The sequence below is a fragment of the Engystomops pustulosus genome, chromosome 2 (assembly GCF_040894005.1).
Source record: "Engystomops pustulosus chromosome 2, aEngPut4.maternal, whole genome shotgun sequence".
Taxonomy (NCBI): Eukaryota; Metazoa; Chordata; class Amphibia; order Anura; family Leptodactylidae; genus Engystomops; species Engystomops pustulosus.
This window is the reverse complement of record NC_092412.1, coordinates 119,383,145-119,402,784: the sequence shown is the minus strand read 5'-3', so window position 1 is coordinate 119,402,784 and position 19,640 is coordinate 119,383,145. Positions and strand designations below refer to the sequence as shown.

Here is a 19,640-nt window from a genome sequence, read left to right as displayed (position 1 = left end):
AACAGGGGCCTGGCCGTGATGAGTGGCAGCAGGACAACTGGAGCTTCCAAGGATGTAAGCATAAGTCTTTTTGTTATATTTTTGCAGCCACCTTCCCCTCCTCCTGCAGGCCAGATATATAGCTTTTTTAAGCCCAAATAACCTTTTTATCTACTAGTGTATACTTTTTGGTGGATACATGTGATCCTGGAACATTTTGTGACACAGTATCACATGACCAGTATCATTGTATGTAGCCTATTTAGATCATGAGTAAGTACTCATGTCAAAATACATAAATCTGTTTTTCTGTGTCCATTTGTGGTTTTTTTTGTAGGTTTATATCATCTGCAACATGCAGGGTCCATTTTCTGGCTTGCTTCTGTGCCGTGCGGGGAGGCTTCCATGTACTGTGGACAAATTCAAGGGCAGTGAGATGGATTTACCTATTTTTTTACTACTGTCTCAGCACCCCCCACTGTGCCTTGATATATGAGCAAGCATTTTAATGATAGATTTCTTTTAAACTTATCCTGATTTGTCAATCAGAATTAGACACGTTAATAAATCTGCACTAACTGAGTTGTCTAAATTTTATGACTTATTCCCATTGTGTCTTCATACTACGTTTTTCTTATACAGGACTGGAGACATAATGGACCACTACAGGTAAGGGTCCAGTTTACATTTCTACTACTGTACTATATAAAGACAACAAAACTTTGGTTTGGCTTTTATATTTTATTATTATTAGGTGCTAACGGACATCATTATTGGTCATTTGTCAAATATAATTGAAAGCACAGGATTGAAAAAAAAGTAGCCACAAGTGTATTTTATTTCTAGATGTAAATTTTATTTTTCTTCTCTTAGGACTTAATTGATTCTTCCTCCTTTGACTCTTCACAGGTTTTCATCATTGTCCTGGTTGTCATCACTAGCATATGTACTGTGATTCGTGTCATCTGGGCCATAGTCATAACTTTTTACCAAGTCCTCTTCAAAAGTGGGATCTACTGGATTTTCATCCATTCCATGATCAATGCTGCTCTCTAAACCATCAGGAAATGTGTCTTGTATCATCTTGTCAAAGTTACTTTTTAATTCCACATTGTCAGACTCATAAAAGTTGTCCTTGTTATAACTATAGTCATTATCATATTGTTCATTAGCAGAATTTTCTCTGTGCCCCATTAAATCTTCTCTAATGAAGGGCTCGTTTTCAACCCCTGCCTTTGTATCAGAGTCCATGGCATCAGTTTCTTCTGGCAGCTCTGTGTTCTGCTCTATGCTGTCATCCTGCTCACCTGGTATAGAGTCTATCTGATCCTCATCACCGGTGTCTCCAGTGAGCATTTGATCTCCTAGATTTGATTCTATAATTCTTCCAGAAACCATTATATTCTGCTCATTATCACCATCAATGCCTGAGCTTGTGTCAATTTCCCCAGACTTGCCTGTTTCTTCCACTTTAACATCTTGGTTTATGGTGTTATCTGTGGAAAACATATCTGTAGGAATGAAATGGAAACTGTTACTTAATAAGTTATTATTTACAAATATACCAACTTACTAATGATACTATTTTATTATTAAAGGGGTATTCCAGTGATAAGCATAATTCATATACAAATGGGTACTTAAAATATAAGCTAATGTGTAATTAGTTGTTATTTAAAATGCTGCTCCCCTTAGCAGAAAATGCTGGTGACATAGACTGTAATGAAGAATTAAAATGCTACTGGCCCTTTAATCAGTCCGTTAATTTCCTCTGCGCGGTCCGTTGCGGGCACAGGACAGAAGATGGCTGCTGGTCACATGTCCACATCACATGTCCAGCACCTGCCTGGGAAGGTCATGTGATCACCACTACGTTTGGCTATAGTCTGTTGGTTGAAGTGCATACAGTATTGCCAGTGTTGTGCTGATGTGCAGGGATGGCAGTTATACATCATTACTATGGTAACAGAGCAGCACAGTCTGTTACATCATCACTTGGAGCAGAGCATACGAGGTAGGAGGATTTACATAATGCAGATAACACCTGAAGTGCATGGAGCATGCTCACCACTTCAGCCAGCTCCATATAGCCTTAACAGACATGTGAAGTATGGATACATTTTCATATTCAGGAGGAAAGCATTCACCTTCATGTTTATTCATAAAGGATCTCACCTGCTTTACTACTATAGGATTCAAATTTAAGATCACCTTCAGGGACATTTGTATGCAATTAAAAAACATTTTTGATTTCCATTAATCACATTTTGATTAGTTCCTCTTTTGTATATAATTTTTCTTACATTTTCTACAAATTTTTCTACATTTTTTTTTCTGCAAATATTGGTCACAAAAGCAGACTCAATGGTCCAGATTTATAACAACTTCTCTACCAGTTTTCTTGCGGAGAAACCATATAAACTTTCCTGTCCCCATCACTTTTCGTGTTTCTATGACCCGCATGCCAGTAAGGTGTGCTTCGGGGCATAAAATGGGCATAGCCTCTGGTGGAGTTCTTTCAGAGACTAGAGCATCTAGAGATCTGGTCTACAGGTCAGAACTGGAGGAGTTTGCACCCACACACAGAGAGGCCAGAGCATCCAAGTGAATATTATCACAGGAGGGCCTTCAAAACATCAGTTTTGACAAATTCCCTCCAATATGTTACCTTGTTGACTTAACTCGTTATAAACACTCATCAAACTTGTATCAGACTGAGAATAAATCAGCTTCTAAGTTTCTAAACACTTAGTAGTACACAAATTCACACGGAACCATTGAATATAGGGCTATATAACATAACCCTGGTTCCTGCTACCTTCAACTGGGCAGCTCAAAGGGATCTTTTCTCAGGTCTTTACCAAAAATATATACTGTTATGTAGTCTTTCATCACAACGACATCACTCTGTAAAACATATATCTATACAGGCAGTCCCCGGGTTACATACAAGATAGGGTCTGTATGTTTGTTCTTAAGTTGAATTTGTATGTAAGTCGGAACTGTATATTTTATCATTGCAATCCCAGCCAGAACTTTTTTGGTCTCTGTAATGAAGATTTATTGTTAATCCTGGTTCTTATGACAACCCAACATTTTTAAAATCCAATTGTCACAGACACCTGTGATAACTGTTACAGCTGTTTATTGTAGCCTAGGACTAAAGTACAATAAATTAACAATATCCAGAGGTCCGTTTGTAACTAGGGGTCGTATGTAAGTCGAGTGTTCTTAAGTAGGGGACCGCCTGTATCTCAAAAGGGAGAAAAGTGGTGTAAGAGGCTTTCTTTTGACATAATTGCCAACATACTCAATAGACTGGCACAATTCTATTCTTTTTTTTTCTTTTTCTTCTATAAGCTGAATGATTATACTGTTAAGAGTGATGGAAATTGAAAAGAGCTGTAAACAGGATTGTTCAGTTTCATGTTTATCGATAAAACGCCCTGACATTGGCACTCGTGTTTACAGAGGTGATTGTCTGCACAGTGAAGCTTGAAACAGATAGAGATCAAATGTAAGGACTGTAAATAGAATAAAAGTATAAAGGACGAGAGCACCCGCAGGCACGCTCATAGCTGGGAATGCTTCAGCACTTTTGTCATCCATTTGATTTGGCTCATATAGCAGCAGATGAGAGGTGGAAAACTGGATTTATCTGCAGATAATCAAATAAGGATACAGAGGTTTATATCATCTTTGTTCATTTAAATGGAGGGTCATGTCAAGTAAGACTGAAAGGGAAAACAGTCATGCCTGATGATGCATAAAGCTGCCTAGTAAGAAGATATATTACGTGCTTCAGTAACAATACACACAATGCTCCTTTTTCAGATTGAATGATTATCTTTCTTTATTTCATTTTTTCGCAGCTCAAACACTGCACCTCCTTGGCACATTTTTAAATGCAATTCATCATAATCAGAAAATCTTTTGTGTTTTGACATTCCTAAAGCAAGTTGTTAGATAATTAGCAAAAAATGTTGAAAATATTTTGATGGAAATCTATCATCAAAATCCATCATGATAAACCATGGGCATTTACTCCTAGATCCGGGCACCGTGACCAGTAATTTTCTCATTTTTTTCATCATTTCATGGCCTGCTTCCTTCCAAAATAAACTTTTAAACCATGCCTGTGAGTTAGAAGGGTTCAGGGACATTACCAGAGCCCCTCCATGTTGCACCTTCACAGGCTTTACAGACTCACCTTCCCTCCTGCTCTCTCAGCATTTCCCCCCTACCACTGTGTGTTGTAAAATCACACAGTGAGAAGGGAGTGGTCCTGCACAATGTAACCTCATCTTCCTTATAGACTGTAAGCTCTTGTTAGCAGGGCCCTCATTCCTATTATTTCATATTACAATGTTATTACTCTGTAATGACTTATTTTATGTATATATGTAATGGTACACAGACAACCAAACTAGAGTCTCTGGGGGAATCAGGAGCGTTGGAGAAGAGCATTGGAGAGGTGAGTCCGGGACGGGGGTTGCCGAGCCGCAGAATATATATATTCCCAAGAATCTGCAAAGCGCTAATATGTAATTTTATAAGAGTATTTTAGACAGAAGGAGGCCATTAATAACTAATATAAGATGATTTCCACAATCACAGTGCCTGGATCTATGAGTGCCTGTCCCTGGTTCATCATGATGGATTTTTATCACTTAGCCAAAATGTGTAGGCTGTATACAATGTCCTGCATATCTTTTAACTGGATGAAATAAAAGATCAAATTGGATTTGCTTGATTTACTTAAATTTACTTAACCCTTAACGACCTGGCTCTTTTTTGTTTTTGCATTTCCTTTTTTCACTCCCCACCTTCAAAAATCTAACTTTTTTATTTTTCCATGTACAGTGATGGCTTGTTTTCTGCATAGCAAATTGCACTTTATAGTGATAGTATTTAATATTCCATTATGCTGAATTATCAAGTGAAATATGAAATATTATCCATGTTAAGAGTTAAGCTTTTGCCTCCTCTGCTTTTCTGACTGATATCAACAGACTAGAGAAAGTTTTAGAAGCACTGCTATCTGCAGGGAATAGTGATGTAAAATTGGTGCATAGGAAAATTTTGCTTTTATAAAGTATATTACAATGTGGATTACTAATTTATTAAATTAAAATGGCTTAACATGTTAAGCTACACTTTGACATTGCTTGATACAGGCTTGAGATAAAAGCCAAACTAGAATCTTCTTCATCGGACTAGACAAACAGCTCCTTCGGGTTCCTGCCCCTGATTAGCATAGCTAGGTTAGGGGCCTACGACATTGGCTAAGGGGAGTACAGTTTTTATCAACCAATCCATAAAAATCTGTGATATTTGCTTATATTATTTGGAAGTCTTCAGGTTACAATGCTCCTGTTATTGAATTGACTATGCTTACAAAATATTAAATATATTAAAAATAAGCTCCCCCACAATACATGTTTAAATATAACACCACCAATGAGATTATGGGAGACATTAAATTGCAATAGCAAATGAAAATCTTGTGAAGGTTTTCAGACATGTTACAGCAAAGTTTAACACTTAGACCTTCCTGTGGACAGGAGCATGTAAATTGTCCCCTACTATGTCCTTGTTCAATTTTATGGAAATAGTGTATATAATTTGAACCTCCAAGATTTTATCAATGATAAAATCAGCTCTGTGCTGATTTTAAAGGGAATTGGTCAGCAATTTTAACCATGAAAATCTGTAGTCATATTGGACCAGGAGATCTGTATAAAGGGAATTTTAAAGGGAACTGGTCAGCAATTTTGACCATGAAAATCTGTAGTCATATTGGACCAGGAGATCTGTGTAACCATAACTTTGTATGTGTTAGAAGGGCAGGACGGTTTATTATTAATTTATGTTCTACCATTGTTGCTACACTTCAGGCACCCTACTAAACTCCTGGGGGACATCTCTTCATTGAACAAAGGACAGTCCTCTACAAGTCACTGCTTTAGTAGGCTTTTTTTGAATACTACAGCAGTAACTCTGGGTGGAAGGGTTGTGAAGAAGTAAATTGAATTGATCTCACATACTAGTGTACCACATTGCTCCAAATCCAGCTAAATTCTGAAATATAAATTCATTTTTCACAGTACTGCTGCTATTAACGACACAAAGCTTATGGCTACACAGATCTACAGGACTGCTTCTTACACTGTCTGCAGCTCTGTATGCTGAAAACTACAGTTCCATTTTAACATGCTGAACATGCAGTATAATCAGGGTGGTGAATGTCACATGGTGAAGAAACAATCTATACCGATTTTGGTGCAATTTTTTTTTTTTTTTAGTTTTCTATTTATTTTATTTTGTGTATAAGTGTCAAAAGTTAAATCTGCTGTAATATTGTATATATTGTGCTGGGGCCAGAATCACATACAGAATTGTGTGGAAGGTTTAGCACTAGTATTCCCTTTATAAATAACTGTTTCTCTTCTAAAGCTCACTGGGCTTATATGTAAGGAGCAAAGCTTTTATACCAGTATTGCAAAGATGTAATAAAGAACTTGTATTGCTGTCAAAAGTGTCAGCCAAACACTGCTGTTCTTCAAATGACCTTGCTATCCATGTAAAGTCCTTACATTCAGAAACAAGAAAAACTTCACCGAGCACAGTTCATATTGAAGGAATAATAAGGCTGAAAACATAAACAGTGCTTTTGCTTCTGTAGTTCAATTGTTTCCTTTTCTAAGGGGACAGTGTATCAAGTGAATTGTTTCCTTCAAGGATGAAAAGAGTAGGAAATGCCCTTGAAGTAATATGATGTAGTGTTAACTCTTAGTATAGTAAGATTTATTTTATTAAGGGAGTTGTCAGAGTTTAAAGGAAATCTACCACTGAAAAGGAATTTTTAGATTTATTGAAATGAAATACAAGTGCTTCGGAGGAGGGGGGCATCACCAGAGCCATATCATGCTTGGAATCTCTGGCAAAAACATGACCCAAAGCACTTGTGACCCATCTCGCTGCTCCTTCTGCATTAGGTGGGGGAGCGGGAAACAAATAGGGGCACAAGTGCTTTGGGGGCATGTAATAGCCAGATACTCAGAGCTCAGAGGGGCTCTGGTGTCACCTCCCTAATCACTTGTAATTCGTTAAAATAAAGCTAAAAATGTTTACCTAAAGTACAGGAGCAGGTCTCTTAATGAGCTGTATTAATTTTGCTGGGAACTACCCAGCAGTATTAAAAGAAGTCATCAGGGGCACTTATATCCAGGCACTGTGAATGTGGTAATCTTTTTATATTTATTATCCATAGCCTCATTCCTCCTAAAATTATGCTACTGAGCCTGAAGTATTCTGGGAGGCATTACCAGACCCCCTATGTGCTTAAGCTTCATAGGCTTTTACACTACCTCCACTTCAGGCTCATTAGCATTAATGGTTGATTTTAGAAGGAAGGAGACCATGAATAACAAATAAAATAAGATTCATACAGTGCCTGGATCTATGAGTATGTGCCCCAGGTTTATCATGATGAATTTTGATGGTACAGTAGATTTTATTTAAGGGTAAATTGAATGCACTGGTACACCATGTAATCCTTATTTTTGACTGTGACGGTGTTGCAGAGTATTTGAACAATTATAGTCAGGTTTGAAGTAAATTACACTTGGACAATAGGGGGATACACCTTGTACAGTAAATTAGCACTTTCAACCAAAACAATTCACAGGATCCTTTCTAATGAAAAGAAAATATCCAAAGCAAATAATTAACTTTTTCTCTTCACTATGAATTTTTTATTTATTGATTATTATTGATTGAGGGGAACTGGTCAGCAGAAAATGACCAAATAAACCATTAACAGTATGTTTTAGAACTAGTCAACACCTTCCAGTTGATGTTTCTTTCATGGCTAAGCATGGAATCATCAAGAAAATAAACTTTAAAGTGAAATGTAAATTGGTTGTATAAAGACAGAAAGTCTTGCTCTCCTCACCAAAGAATGTTCCCTTCACTGTAATTAACGTTCTCACAAAGATAAGACAGATTGAAATTGGGTTTGGAGGAAAAGGGGAGGCAAATATAGGTGAACTTTCATTAAACATATTTCAGTTCATTAAAGGTGTTTCTTCCAAGCTGCTGCTACAGTTTGTTTGGTGGTCAAGAAAAAGATTTTTCATTCTATATATTTACTTAACTAAGACTCAATTATGTGGATACCTTGATGATATCCCTTTAGTGGAATAAAAGCAGTTAATCAGTCATGTATAGGGAACCTGTGATCAGATTTTACTCCATTAAGCTACCAGCACGCACCCTCAGACAGGGCATGAAATGATTGTAGAATTCCCTCTTTTATGCCAAATCATACCTGTTTACCAATATACTGTCGACACATCTTCAAATTTATAATACTGAGAAAAATCATATTAAAATATTTTAATCTTGTGTTTCAAAAGCATTCTTAGTACTGTATGCAAACTATGTTATTTTCTTGAAAATAGACACGATGGGAATCATTTACTAAGGGCCCAAATCACGTTTTTACGGCAGGTTACCCAAATTGTTCCGTTTTGCATCGATTTTTCCTGAATTGCCCCGGGTTTTCGGAACACGCAATTGGATTGTGGCGCATCGGCGCCGGCGCGCACACGATGGAAATCAAGGAGCATGGCCTTATGAAAACCCGACAGATTCAGAAAAAACGCAGCATTTAAAAAAAAAAGTGTCGCTTGACACGCGCCTACCTGCACTCGGCCCGGCTTGGTGAACTTAAGTGCATTCCGATGAACTTCAGCGCAGCAGCGACACCTGGTGGACATCGGGGGAACTACCTTAGTGAATCGCCAGAAGACCCAAATCCTCCACACAGAACGCGCCGCTGGATTACGAATGGACCGGGTAAGTAAATCTGCCCCTTTGTGTCACTATTGTTATCATATTGACATTTAACATAAGAAGGATTGCTGGAAGGTCGGATCCTACCCGAGGGTGCTGTTAGTTTAGTAGTGCAAAGTGGTTGCATCTAGTCCTTAAATGTATGTAATATTTCTGGTAAACAATCGTATCTGTGTACTACACTGCTACTGGACAATATATGTCTTGAGTCAAATGTGCTCACTCTGTGATTTCTGGACCATGCGATAGCCTGAACACTGACGTTACACTGTTCTGTATAATTGTGTTCTCAGTACTCCTTGGTTTTCCATCGAGGAAGCAGGGACTCCTTGCACCATATCTAACTATGTCCTGTCCCTGGAACGGTGTTGGTCAGTAAAATGTGGTCACCACATGGTCCATGATTCACGGACCTAGCACAGACCCTATTGTGCTAAGGCTCTAACCCATTTTATAGGTAATCTACTACAGATTAAATTTGCACAAAGCAATTGATAAAACCTATAGCCTATTCCACATGTGTAAATCTATTAAAATGTGCAAAACTGATAAATGAATTTCCAATTTAATGTCCTGTTATTCTATGGAATGAATAATAATAAATCACTTATTTACTGTACCATTTTGCTCTTCCTGCTCATCCTTGCTTTGTGTGCTGAAAACTCTGGAGTGAGATGATTTATCCACTTTTGTCAGTGAGCTGGAAAACAGTAAGAAATGGTGACTCAGGGGAATGATACATTTTCTCAAACATTCTGCTCAGGAAAAAGACAAGCGCATATATAGATGTAGATAGAACTGACACATTTATATACTATTCTTTTACCTCTTGCTATCAAAGGGACCTGTCCTTGACAAATGAGTAATGTAACACTGTTGGATGACTTTCATTTTTTGGTTTGTTTTGACATTGACAAGATTGTAACAGTAGAAGCATTTTGTGAAATGAAAAAAAAATATATACATATATATATATATATATATATATATATATATATATATATATATATATATAGATAGCATAGGTACACCATGCTAGTAACGGGTTGGACCCCCTTTTGCCTTCAGAACTGCCTCAATTCTTCGTGGCATAGATTCAACAAGGTGTTGGAAGCATTCCTCAGAGATTTTGGTCCATATTGACATGATGGCATCCCACAGTTGCCACAGATTTGTCGGCTGCACATCCATGATGTGAATCTCCCGTTCTACCACCTCCCAAAGATGCTCTATTGGATTGCGATCTGGTGACTGGAGGCCATTTGAGTACAGTGAACTCATTGTCATGTTCAAGAAACCAGTCTGAGATGATTCCAGCTTTATAACATGGCGCATTATCCTGCTGAAAGTAGCCATCAGATGTTGGGTACATTGTGGTCATAAAGGGATGGACATGGTCAGCAACAATACTCAGGTAGGCTATGGCGTTGCAACGATGCTCAATTGGTACCAAGGGGCCCAAAGAGTGCCAAGAAAATATTCCCCACACCATGACACCACCACCACCAGCCTGAACCGTTGATACAAGGCAGGATGGATCCATGCTTTCATGTTGTTGATGCCAAATTCTGACCCTACCATCCGAATGTCACAGCAGAAATCGAGACTCATCAGACCAGGCAACGTTTTTCCAATCTTCTACTGTCCAATTTCGATGAGCTTGTGCAAATTGTAGCCTCAGTTTCCTGTTCTTTGCTGAAAGGAGTGGCACCCGGTGTGGTCTTCTGCTGCTGTAGCCCATTTGCCTCAAAGTTCGACGTACTGTGCATTCAGAGATGCTCTTCTGCCTACCTTGGTTGTAACGGGTGGCGATTTGAGTCACTGTTGCCTTTCTATCAGCTCGAACCAGTCTGCCCATTCTCCTCTGAGCTCTGGCATCAACAAGGCATTTCCGCCCACAGAACTGCCGCTCACTGGATGTTTTTTCTTTTTCGGACCATTCTCTGTAAACCCTAGAGATGGTTGTGCGTGAAAATCCCAGTAGATCAGCAGTTTCTGAAATACTCAGACCAGCCCTTCTGGCACCAACAACCATGCCACGTTCAAAGGCACTCAAATCACCTTTCTTCCCCATACTGATGCTCGGTTTAAACTGCAGGAGATTGTCTTGTCCATGTCTACATGCCTAAATTCACTGAGTTGCCGCCATGTGAGTGGCTGATTAGAAATTAAGTGTTAACGAGCAGTTGGACAGGTGTACCTAATAAAGTGGCCGGTGAGTGTATATATATATACACATACAGACCCTTACTTACTAACAGATCTCTCTGACCACTGTGACCTTTGGTGAAGCTCTCTAAATACTGGTAATTTACTGAACTTTAGCCTCAGTCTAAAAAGTGTCTGGAGTTACATTTACAAAATATACTTCCGATTTACATACAATTTTAACTTAAAGGACATTGACCACCAGGATAAAGGATTATAAACCAAATAAATATTGACATACTGGCAGGTTCTGCTCTTATTTAAGCATCTTATTCCTTTGGTTTTTTTAAAGGCTTTAAAGTTAATGCAAATGAACTTTGAATGTCCGGCAGTGGAGTGCTGTGTCAGAGCACATGAGAATCAAGAGGTCTAAGGAACTGTCCAAGGAGCTCATAGACAGAATTTTGGCAGGGCACAGATCGGTCTAAGGTCAAAAAAGAATTTCTGCAGGACTCAAGCTTCCTAAGAGAACAATGGCCTCCTTAATCCTTAAATGGAAAAGGTTTGGGACGACCACAATCCTTCCTTGCCCTTGCAGCCAAACAAAGAAAGTGTAGGAGAAGAGCCTTGCTGAGAGAAGGAAAGAGATGGTAGTTTATCTTTCAACCATCTGTCAAACAGCTCCTGTCTCACCATGCATAAACTAGATACCCCCTCCAGTGTCATTTCTCACAGGTGTGATAGAATATGATATTATCAGCCAATAACTATTTACATATATTATAGGAATAGGGGTATAATTCCTTACAATTATTTGAATGTTCCACTACAGAATTATTATCTTGAGAATGGTGGTTGCGCTTGATCACAAGAATATGGTCATCAAAGGATTGTCTGTGACTGAAACCAACGAGAGCTAGACTACCCCATTCACAGAAAACTGAGTAAAATATGGTAGGTATAGCATTTTATTAGTCCAATAGATGTAAAAATAGAAGCAACAAACACATACACCATTGCTGTAGTCACACAGGAAGCTAGAGAACCTTGTTCCAACCATTGGAATCTCCAGTAATCAGAAACTAAGAGACAAATAATGTATGTGATGCTTATAAAAACTTACTTCATAAGTTGCTTGTTTCTTGGTGTGTGTTTCTTTGTTACTACACATCTTCCTGATGTGATCATACCAAGATGTGAGTTTAATATTATGGCCACCCTTTTTAGATGCCATTGTCTTACTGGCTGTGAGGAAAGGATTGGGATTCTCATAACGCAATTCTGTGAACAGCAAACAGATAACATGAATAACAGAATCAATTAAAATGAATTCAAATTAATAAATTATAATACATTTTACGTGACTAAAAAGATACTTTACAAAATACAAATACTTTTGTAATTCCCATTCACTGTTTCTATATTCAATATAGCACAAGTATTTGTGCTATAGTTATAGATGGCCCAGGTCTTATGGTGGCCTAAATAGGGGTTGATTTTGTCTAGACCAGGAAAATGTTCAGTGTTTATGGGTGTATGGGGGCCAAAATGGAAAAACTACAACCTATCTTCCGTCATCCTGCCGTTCAAATGATTCAAATGCCTACATCTTTTTTTCCATTAAAATAACCAAAGTATGATGAAAAGCACACCTCGGACAATAAAAAGGACATTAAAATACACTGAAAAATAAATTCAACAGATTTGCTTGCTTTCTTTCTTCTTTTTTAATAAACAGGGGGAATGTAATGGAAAACAAACTGGAGATATAAACTACAGCTAACAAGTTTATTCTTCAACAAAATTGAAAAATAGATGATGCATTTGGTTTACTTTATGGAAGCGTAATCCTTTTGTACTAAACCAAAACTGGAAAAAGTAGAAAAAAGTAGATAATGCATTTTCAGCATTAACCTTAAATGAATATGTCATCAATAAGATGCATAATCTGTAAATGTAGAGAATCAAATAATAACTTGATTTAGATACAGGTTACAACAGTAGTACATTATTACCTGCAATAAGAAGCAGTCAGAGTATGAGTATTTTTTATTTTAAGTGAGGACACGATATATAGTACATTAAAATGTAAAGCAGTACATACATGCCCCATTTAGCACTGCAGATGTCAACAGGAGCTTAGATTAGCATTTCTCTTATTCAGCCGAGCTGATCATTTTTTGCTCTCTACAGTATTTCCCAGAGGGTTATGTTTGTGCTGCTTGGGGCACTAAAGGCCTAAAGGCAGTTGTTGCATGATTGAACATTATCCCTTTACAGCACTGAACATAATCTCTCTGGATGGCAGTGATTGCTTAGCATTCAGCCCACAGGCTTCTGCTCTCATTTTCAATACAGTACTATATATAAGCAAAGAGAAAAATACTGTATGCATGTATGATAAAAACAAAGACTCAGAGTGTTACCACATAGGATTTTAGAATGAAGCTTAGATTATCTGACCTCTTGTAAGGGTAAAGTCAAATTTTTTAACACTCTTTGTCCAAAGTTTTCATGGTATATTTTTTTCATATGCAAACTTATGTGCAACTTAATTATGTGTCATTCATATGGGTATTATTAAGTCAACTAAATAATGAATACCCCTCTAACAGCTACTCATGACTATTAAGTCTTATTTAGAATAACATATGCATCCACATAAAACCATTTAATGTAAGCAAAAGTGGAGTGATACACAAGGACGCAAATCATCTAAATGCGGCTTTGAAGAAACCAAGGATGCAAATTTCTTTATAAGAGCATATTGATATATGGCAGATTTGTTGCCACACATTTCTCCAATGTAAAAATAGCATTGTAAATGGCCTACTTTTCCTGTTTTTGATCCAGTTTTAACCTTTTTGCAGAAAAGCATATAGGGGTGGAACGTTCACATGAAGGAAGGCACTATCTTCCATCAGAGCAGTATCCCCACTCGACACACATTAAGCCACGGACCAATCCTGGAACCAGAGATCGCGGTACAGGACCATGCGGTGGTGCTCAGTTGATAAACATAAAAGTCCATAAGCAACACGTAGAAGAGAGTAACGGCACTCACCCACTTGTTAGAAAAGTGTAATGTCCTTTATTCACAATTTATACAAAGACATTCAAAATGCCAGTCTTGATACATGCCACCCTAAGGTGCACATGTATCAAACTTTTTGCTTGTCTTTTTCTTCAATTCTTGAGACTTTTTATGGCACATGTGCTCATCTGGAATTTTTTGGGTAGACCTAAGACAGTTGCCCTTCAAATTTCACCATTGTCTAGTTTTCTTCAGTGTTCCCTAAATTGCCACCTGAATCCAGATGTGAAAGTTGAGACTTTTTTGAAAAAAAGTCACAAATACACCAAACGCCACATGTATCAAAAAGGAAAAAAAACGGCTAAGATACATATGATCAGCAGAAAAGCCAAAAAACAGACTGCCCCTATGCCTCATATTCCATCTTCTATTGTTAGCCCACTAACATTTCCTAAATTTTACTAAATTTTGAGATTCTATAGTTACATTTTATGCCTGCTTCTCAAAATTATGTATTATTTACCACTATGCCTCATGATGAACAAAAACAAAAGAATAAATGTGGTACAGGGCATGTATTGCTTTTATTTGGAACACATCACACTAGATTCTGCTACATTAATTATTAGTAAATGAGGTTGGCCAAAAATATTGAAGGCAAGTACACTTTTACACAGTGTTTCCTATGTTAAAAGTTATCTGTAGTAGCCAGGGGCGTAACTACAGCGGTAGCAGCCATAGCAGCCGCTATGGGGCCCCGTCATCTGACCTGACACAATAAAGAATGGAGGATGTGCCCCATTATATCTATATTGTTCTGCACATTGTCCAGCATAATATGTATATAACATATACTGTGACGTATATATGCAGTATCTGTGATGTGTATATGGTGTCTGTATACACTGTATGTGAGTATGTTGCATATTGCACTGTATGTGTGAGTATACTAATATGTATATTTTTTAAGTGGGAATGAGGGTCCCATCCAGTAGCCTGCTAGGGGGCCCTGTCTCTCCAAGTTACGCCACTGGTAGTAGCCCAAGGGCACATAAGCCACCATTAGCAAGACACCATTAGGAGAGGCAGGGCCCCATAGCAGACCTCTGAATGGGGCCCCCTTCAAACTTAAATAATATACATATTTGTAATACTCATATGCAAGTTATAATCACACATGTATACAATCATGCACACACATAGAGAGCATACACAAAGACTGCAATATACATACATACAGAATTCATACACACATATATTATAAACACACACCATGCACCTTATACACATCACAGATACAACATACATACATCACAGATTTTGCTGTACAATGGTGCACATCCTTCACTATTTAATGTGTCAGGTTGGTGACAGGACCCCCTGACACTGTGGGCCCCATAGCAGCTGCTATGGCTGCTACCACTGTAGTTACACCCCTGACTTCCTGTGATGTCTAGTGTCCTACAGACATCTGGTGGATCAAGGGACCATGTACTTCTTACTGAATGTATGCCCCGTCCAAGAACACCACTCCCATGTCAGAGTTTCGAGTGACATGCAAAGATGTCCCAAAAGCAAGGGTCCAAAGGAGATTCAAGTACTGGACCTCTGGTGCACATCGTGAAGCCAGGATCAGTACACTTCACTTTACTGTGAATATCCTGAATATTGAATGAATGTGCAGGCAAGTGAGATCTACAGCCCCCTGCCTTAATTTGTGCAGTGCACTGACAGGTTTCCATTAATATACAGTTGTCTTTTTAGAAATATTTAACAAAGACAGAAATTAAACAGGTGTACATTACTTTGCAAATTTACAGGCTCTCAAAAAGGATATATACAACGCACACTTTCCCAACCTACCATTTTTCATAAGAGGAGAACACTTTTTTTTTTTAAAGAAAATAGGAATGATTTTCTCACTTCTCACTTTGCTGTTGCAAATCGACAATTATTAGTAAATGAAAGCCAATATGTGTACATAACTGTGCTTCAATCTTTTATTGTGCTGGTTAAGTACCTTATATTCTATGTATGAAGAATATACATGAAAGCACTGTACAGCATAAAAAATAATAAAATGGTTTTATTAAGTCAATCTGTTTGCTCTAGATGAAAGAAGTTCTCTCGGTCGGTAAGCATTGCAAATTACCTTGTTGAAAGTAATAGTTGAGGCGTAATTTTAGAACCTTATTTAAAAGCAAGCACTTTATTTACACATGAAATACTGCTCTTTTCCATATTTCCCCCCAAATGCCTAATTGCTTCTTTTAAATGTGTACAAACACAAGCATTATCTTTCATAATGCATTCACTACTTCTGCTTGTTTGCTGATAGAGGAGCTAACAGATGGGTATTTTAGTAGAACAGCGACTGATGTGGAAAAGATTATACAGCTCTGCCATCCCAGATATTTCTATGCATGATATGGAAAAGCTCAAAGCAAAAGAACAGACTGATAGGCTGAGCTCCAGGAAGCTGCAATGAAACAAGACCGCTAGACAGGAAAAAAGCCGGCTTATTATAAATGTATCCGAGTATAACGTCAGCTGTTATGCCCTGTATTCTGGAAAGAGATTACAACACAAGTGTTCTAGGTTTATAACAACTGTGAATGAAGGGAAAATATCACTGGATAAAAAAATACAAGTAGATTTCTATTATTTAAAGTGTATTTAGTAATACATTGGAGAACTCTGTTTTAGAGAAAAAAGAAGCCCTAATGGAAAAAAGAGAAAGTAGAAGTCTCTGCACTCAATGACTAATCTAGTCACTGTACAATATTCATGGAGACCCCTGCCGATGAGACATTGATCAGCTGAAAGTCATGCAGCAAACCTCCTCACATATGGAGCTATACTTAATATCGTCTCTGTCAAAATCCCACTAATCAAAGAGAAGTACAAAATGCTAAATGACATTCCCTATTTCATTTCCGCTGTGTTATTAAAAAGATACTGTATGGCTTCTAGGAGAAAATCTGTGAATAAGCTTACAGTAACCTAGGGGAGCAGTATCTGTTTATATATATATATATATAGCACACAGACACACCTCCAGAGAAAATGAAAGGTTAGCTCCACCTTGGCTAGAAAAAGGGGATTCATTTAAAAATAAAAAAATGCCAAAATGACCAGAAATAAATATCTACTTTAACAGGTAAATAGCATTTTCATAAAATAGAAGGGCTTCTTAATAAATAAGAATATCAGCAAAAAGTCCTACACATTCATACCAATTCACACCAAACCTTTGTATCTGCTGACACAATCCTTAAGTTTTAAGTAACATTAGAATTGGGCTGGGGGTCCAACTCTAAAAATGCTGATATTAGAAAAGACTAAACATACCCACTAACTAGCTATAAGAAGAGACTAAACATACCTGCTGATCATCTGCTAGTAGATACTAAATATACCCGCTGACCAGCGGTTAGGAGAGACTAAACATACCCACTGATCAGATGGGTATAAAATATTTAGAAATTGTCTCCATAAATGTATTTATATTACATATCTGTTCCTGAACAATGCTCTGCACTAATGTATATACTATTGTTCAATCCAATCTTAGCGCTATATAGCATTGACTATTTTGTTATTCTTCAAATACTTTACATTGAGAAAGTCCCCTGCTATAGTAAAACATATAAAAGTTAATGGAGTTCACATTCCAGCTTTAACAACCCCAAAGCTTAGGGCACATAATTATTGCCTGCTATGTGTTACAGCTCCCTTATGGCTTGACAGCCCCGTGTGATTTTGTTCACAACTTCGTTTAGCCAGAGTTGCTGAGCAATATCTAATCTTGTTACAGAGATTCGAGAAAGAGTTGTAATATACATGGACGTTTCTTCAGTCTCATTTGGGGAGGAAGCCTAATTAGAATACTAAGTATAACACATCTAATTAGATTACTGTTAATATTTACTATGAAATAGAAATTAAGTCAGTGTACTCTTCGCTAAGTTGAGTTCTTGCCAGTAACTTTACAATGTATATCTCAGCTGCTTAATTCTGCCTACCAGCTGCTCACTGTGTAAACGCTTTTCTTAATGTCCTCTTCATCCTTTCCAGAACTGTTCATGCTATTGATACTGTGGTTAATATTCATACAAGTCACATTTCTTGCACTGCACCAAGTTGTTATCACCAGATAAAAAGGGCCCCCATATGGATGGTTTGAGTAGAACATTTGTTCACAACAAAGCATAAATATATATGGTCCTGTTACTTCATTATGATCAGTTTATTTGCCTTCATAGGGCCAGTGAAAAAAGGCCCAATAACCATTTGTTTGTGTGTTCCATTTCGTGGATTTTTCAAGCAGATATATTATCTGAAATTTCACATTTCAATGTCCTTCCAAACTCTTTAAAAGATTGTTTGCTCCCAAATTAGTGTAATGTTCTGAAAGATTGGAGCCATCTTCTAGTTCCTTTATAAGTTCCAGAGGGATCATAGTTACAAATGACTTTCACCTAGACTACTGGTGACTACTGATGACCTGTGACAAACCAAAATGTTTTTGATAACACCCAGAAAGCCCTTCATTAATAGAAGATAAAATAGTCACTGCTAGCACCATGCTCTCAGCAAGAGAATTGCTCTGTCTTGTCTGCTGCTACCTGACAACATTCGGAGGCAGTGCAACTTTCTGCCGAGAGCACAGCATGAACAACGGCCATCTTCCCTTTGTTAATGAAGCAGTATGTCTGATCCGCACTAAATTTATTGCAGACTTGCATCCAGATAGCTGGGACACTAGAGCTATGTCTCACAGTTGCCCTGTCAGGCGGCTGGAGCAAGGTTCATGCCAGTGACTACTTTGGGGAACAGAGTCATTCGAGGCGTGTGTGCTTCCACCTCGCCAAAGTCTCACCCTGCTACCCTAGTTACTGCTCAGCAATACTTGAGGAAGAGAACACCCCATCAGAGATAGTTAACCCTGTCAAGACATCACTGTGTTGCACTGCACCCCAACATAATTACTGCTTAGCAATTCTAATATATAAATATTAAAATGTCTTTTTTATTATTAGAGCTACAAATATCACAGAATTATGGATTTTTCTAGAAGTGACACACCACACACACTACAGTTATGCTCTTTTGTTTTTCTTTACGACAAACCAACCTCAAAGTGTTGGCCATCTCTGATTTAAACTGTGGTATATATTATAGAGCAGCTACTTACTTGCATAGAGTGGTCCATGTACACAGGACAATCATAAATACCAGTACCGGCCTCACAGGATTTCACATTTCTAAGATGCACAGGAGTTATGATGACATAGGGTAATGCTTGTATTCTATTCCTATAGCAAAATGGAGAACACACAGTAAAGTGTACATAATAGTAGTATTCTTATGGCATTTGCCTTGTAATGGAACTTCTATAAAAACTCATTCATCATCCTGTTATAGTTATACTTTACAGGCATAACATTTCACAGGTAATAATGGGAGAATAAACTTAGTGATGACATAATGACATATTGATGGAACATTACAACAATTATTTAAGTGAAATGTTTGACAGGTTTTCTCATCATTGCATTCCAAACACCAAGGAGAAGCCTATACTGTTTACACATATATGTATTGAATAATTACCCCT

At 37.7% G+C, this 19,640-nt stretch overlaps 1 protein-coding gene across 2 annotated transcripts in view; it reads right to left on the bottom strand.

Annotated features, from left to right (window-relative positions):
• Window positions 1-715: 715 nt before the first annotated feature.
• LOC140118356 (uncharacterized) overlaps window positions 716-19,640 on the bottom strand; it is a 315,197-nt gene continuing 296,272 nt past the window's right edge. For both annotated transcript variants that reach the window (XM_072136177.1, XM_072136178.1), the window contains exons 97-100: window positions 19,218-19,338; window positions 12,110-12,267; window positions 9,459-9,538; window positions 716-1,490 (exon numbers count right to left, since the gene is read on the bottom strand). In XM_072136177.1, the coding sequence (XP_071992278.1) occupies window positions 883-1,490; window positions 9,459-9,538; window positions 12,110-12,267; window positions 19,218-19,338 (967 nt within the window). In that variant the 3' untranslated portion in view covers window positions 716-882. The remainder of the gene's footprint in view (window positions 1,491-9,458; window positions 9,539-12,109; window positions 12,268-19,217; window positions 19,339-19,640) is intronic.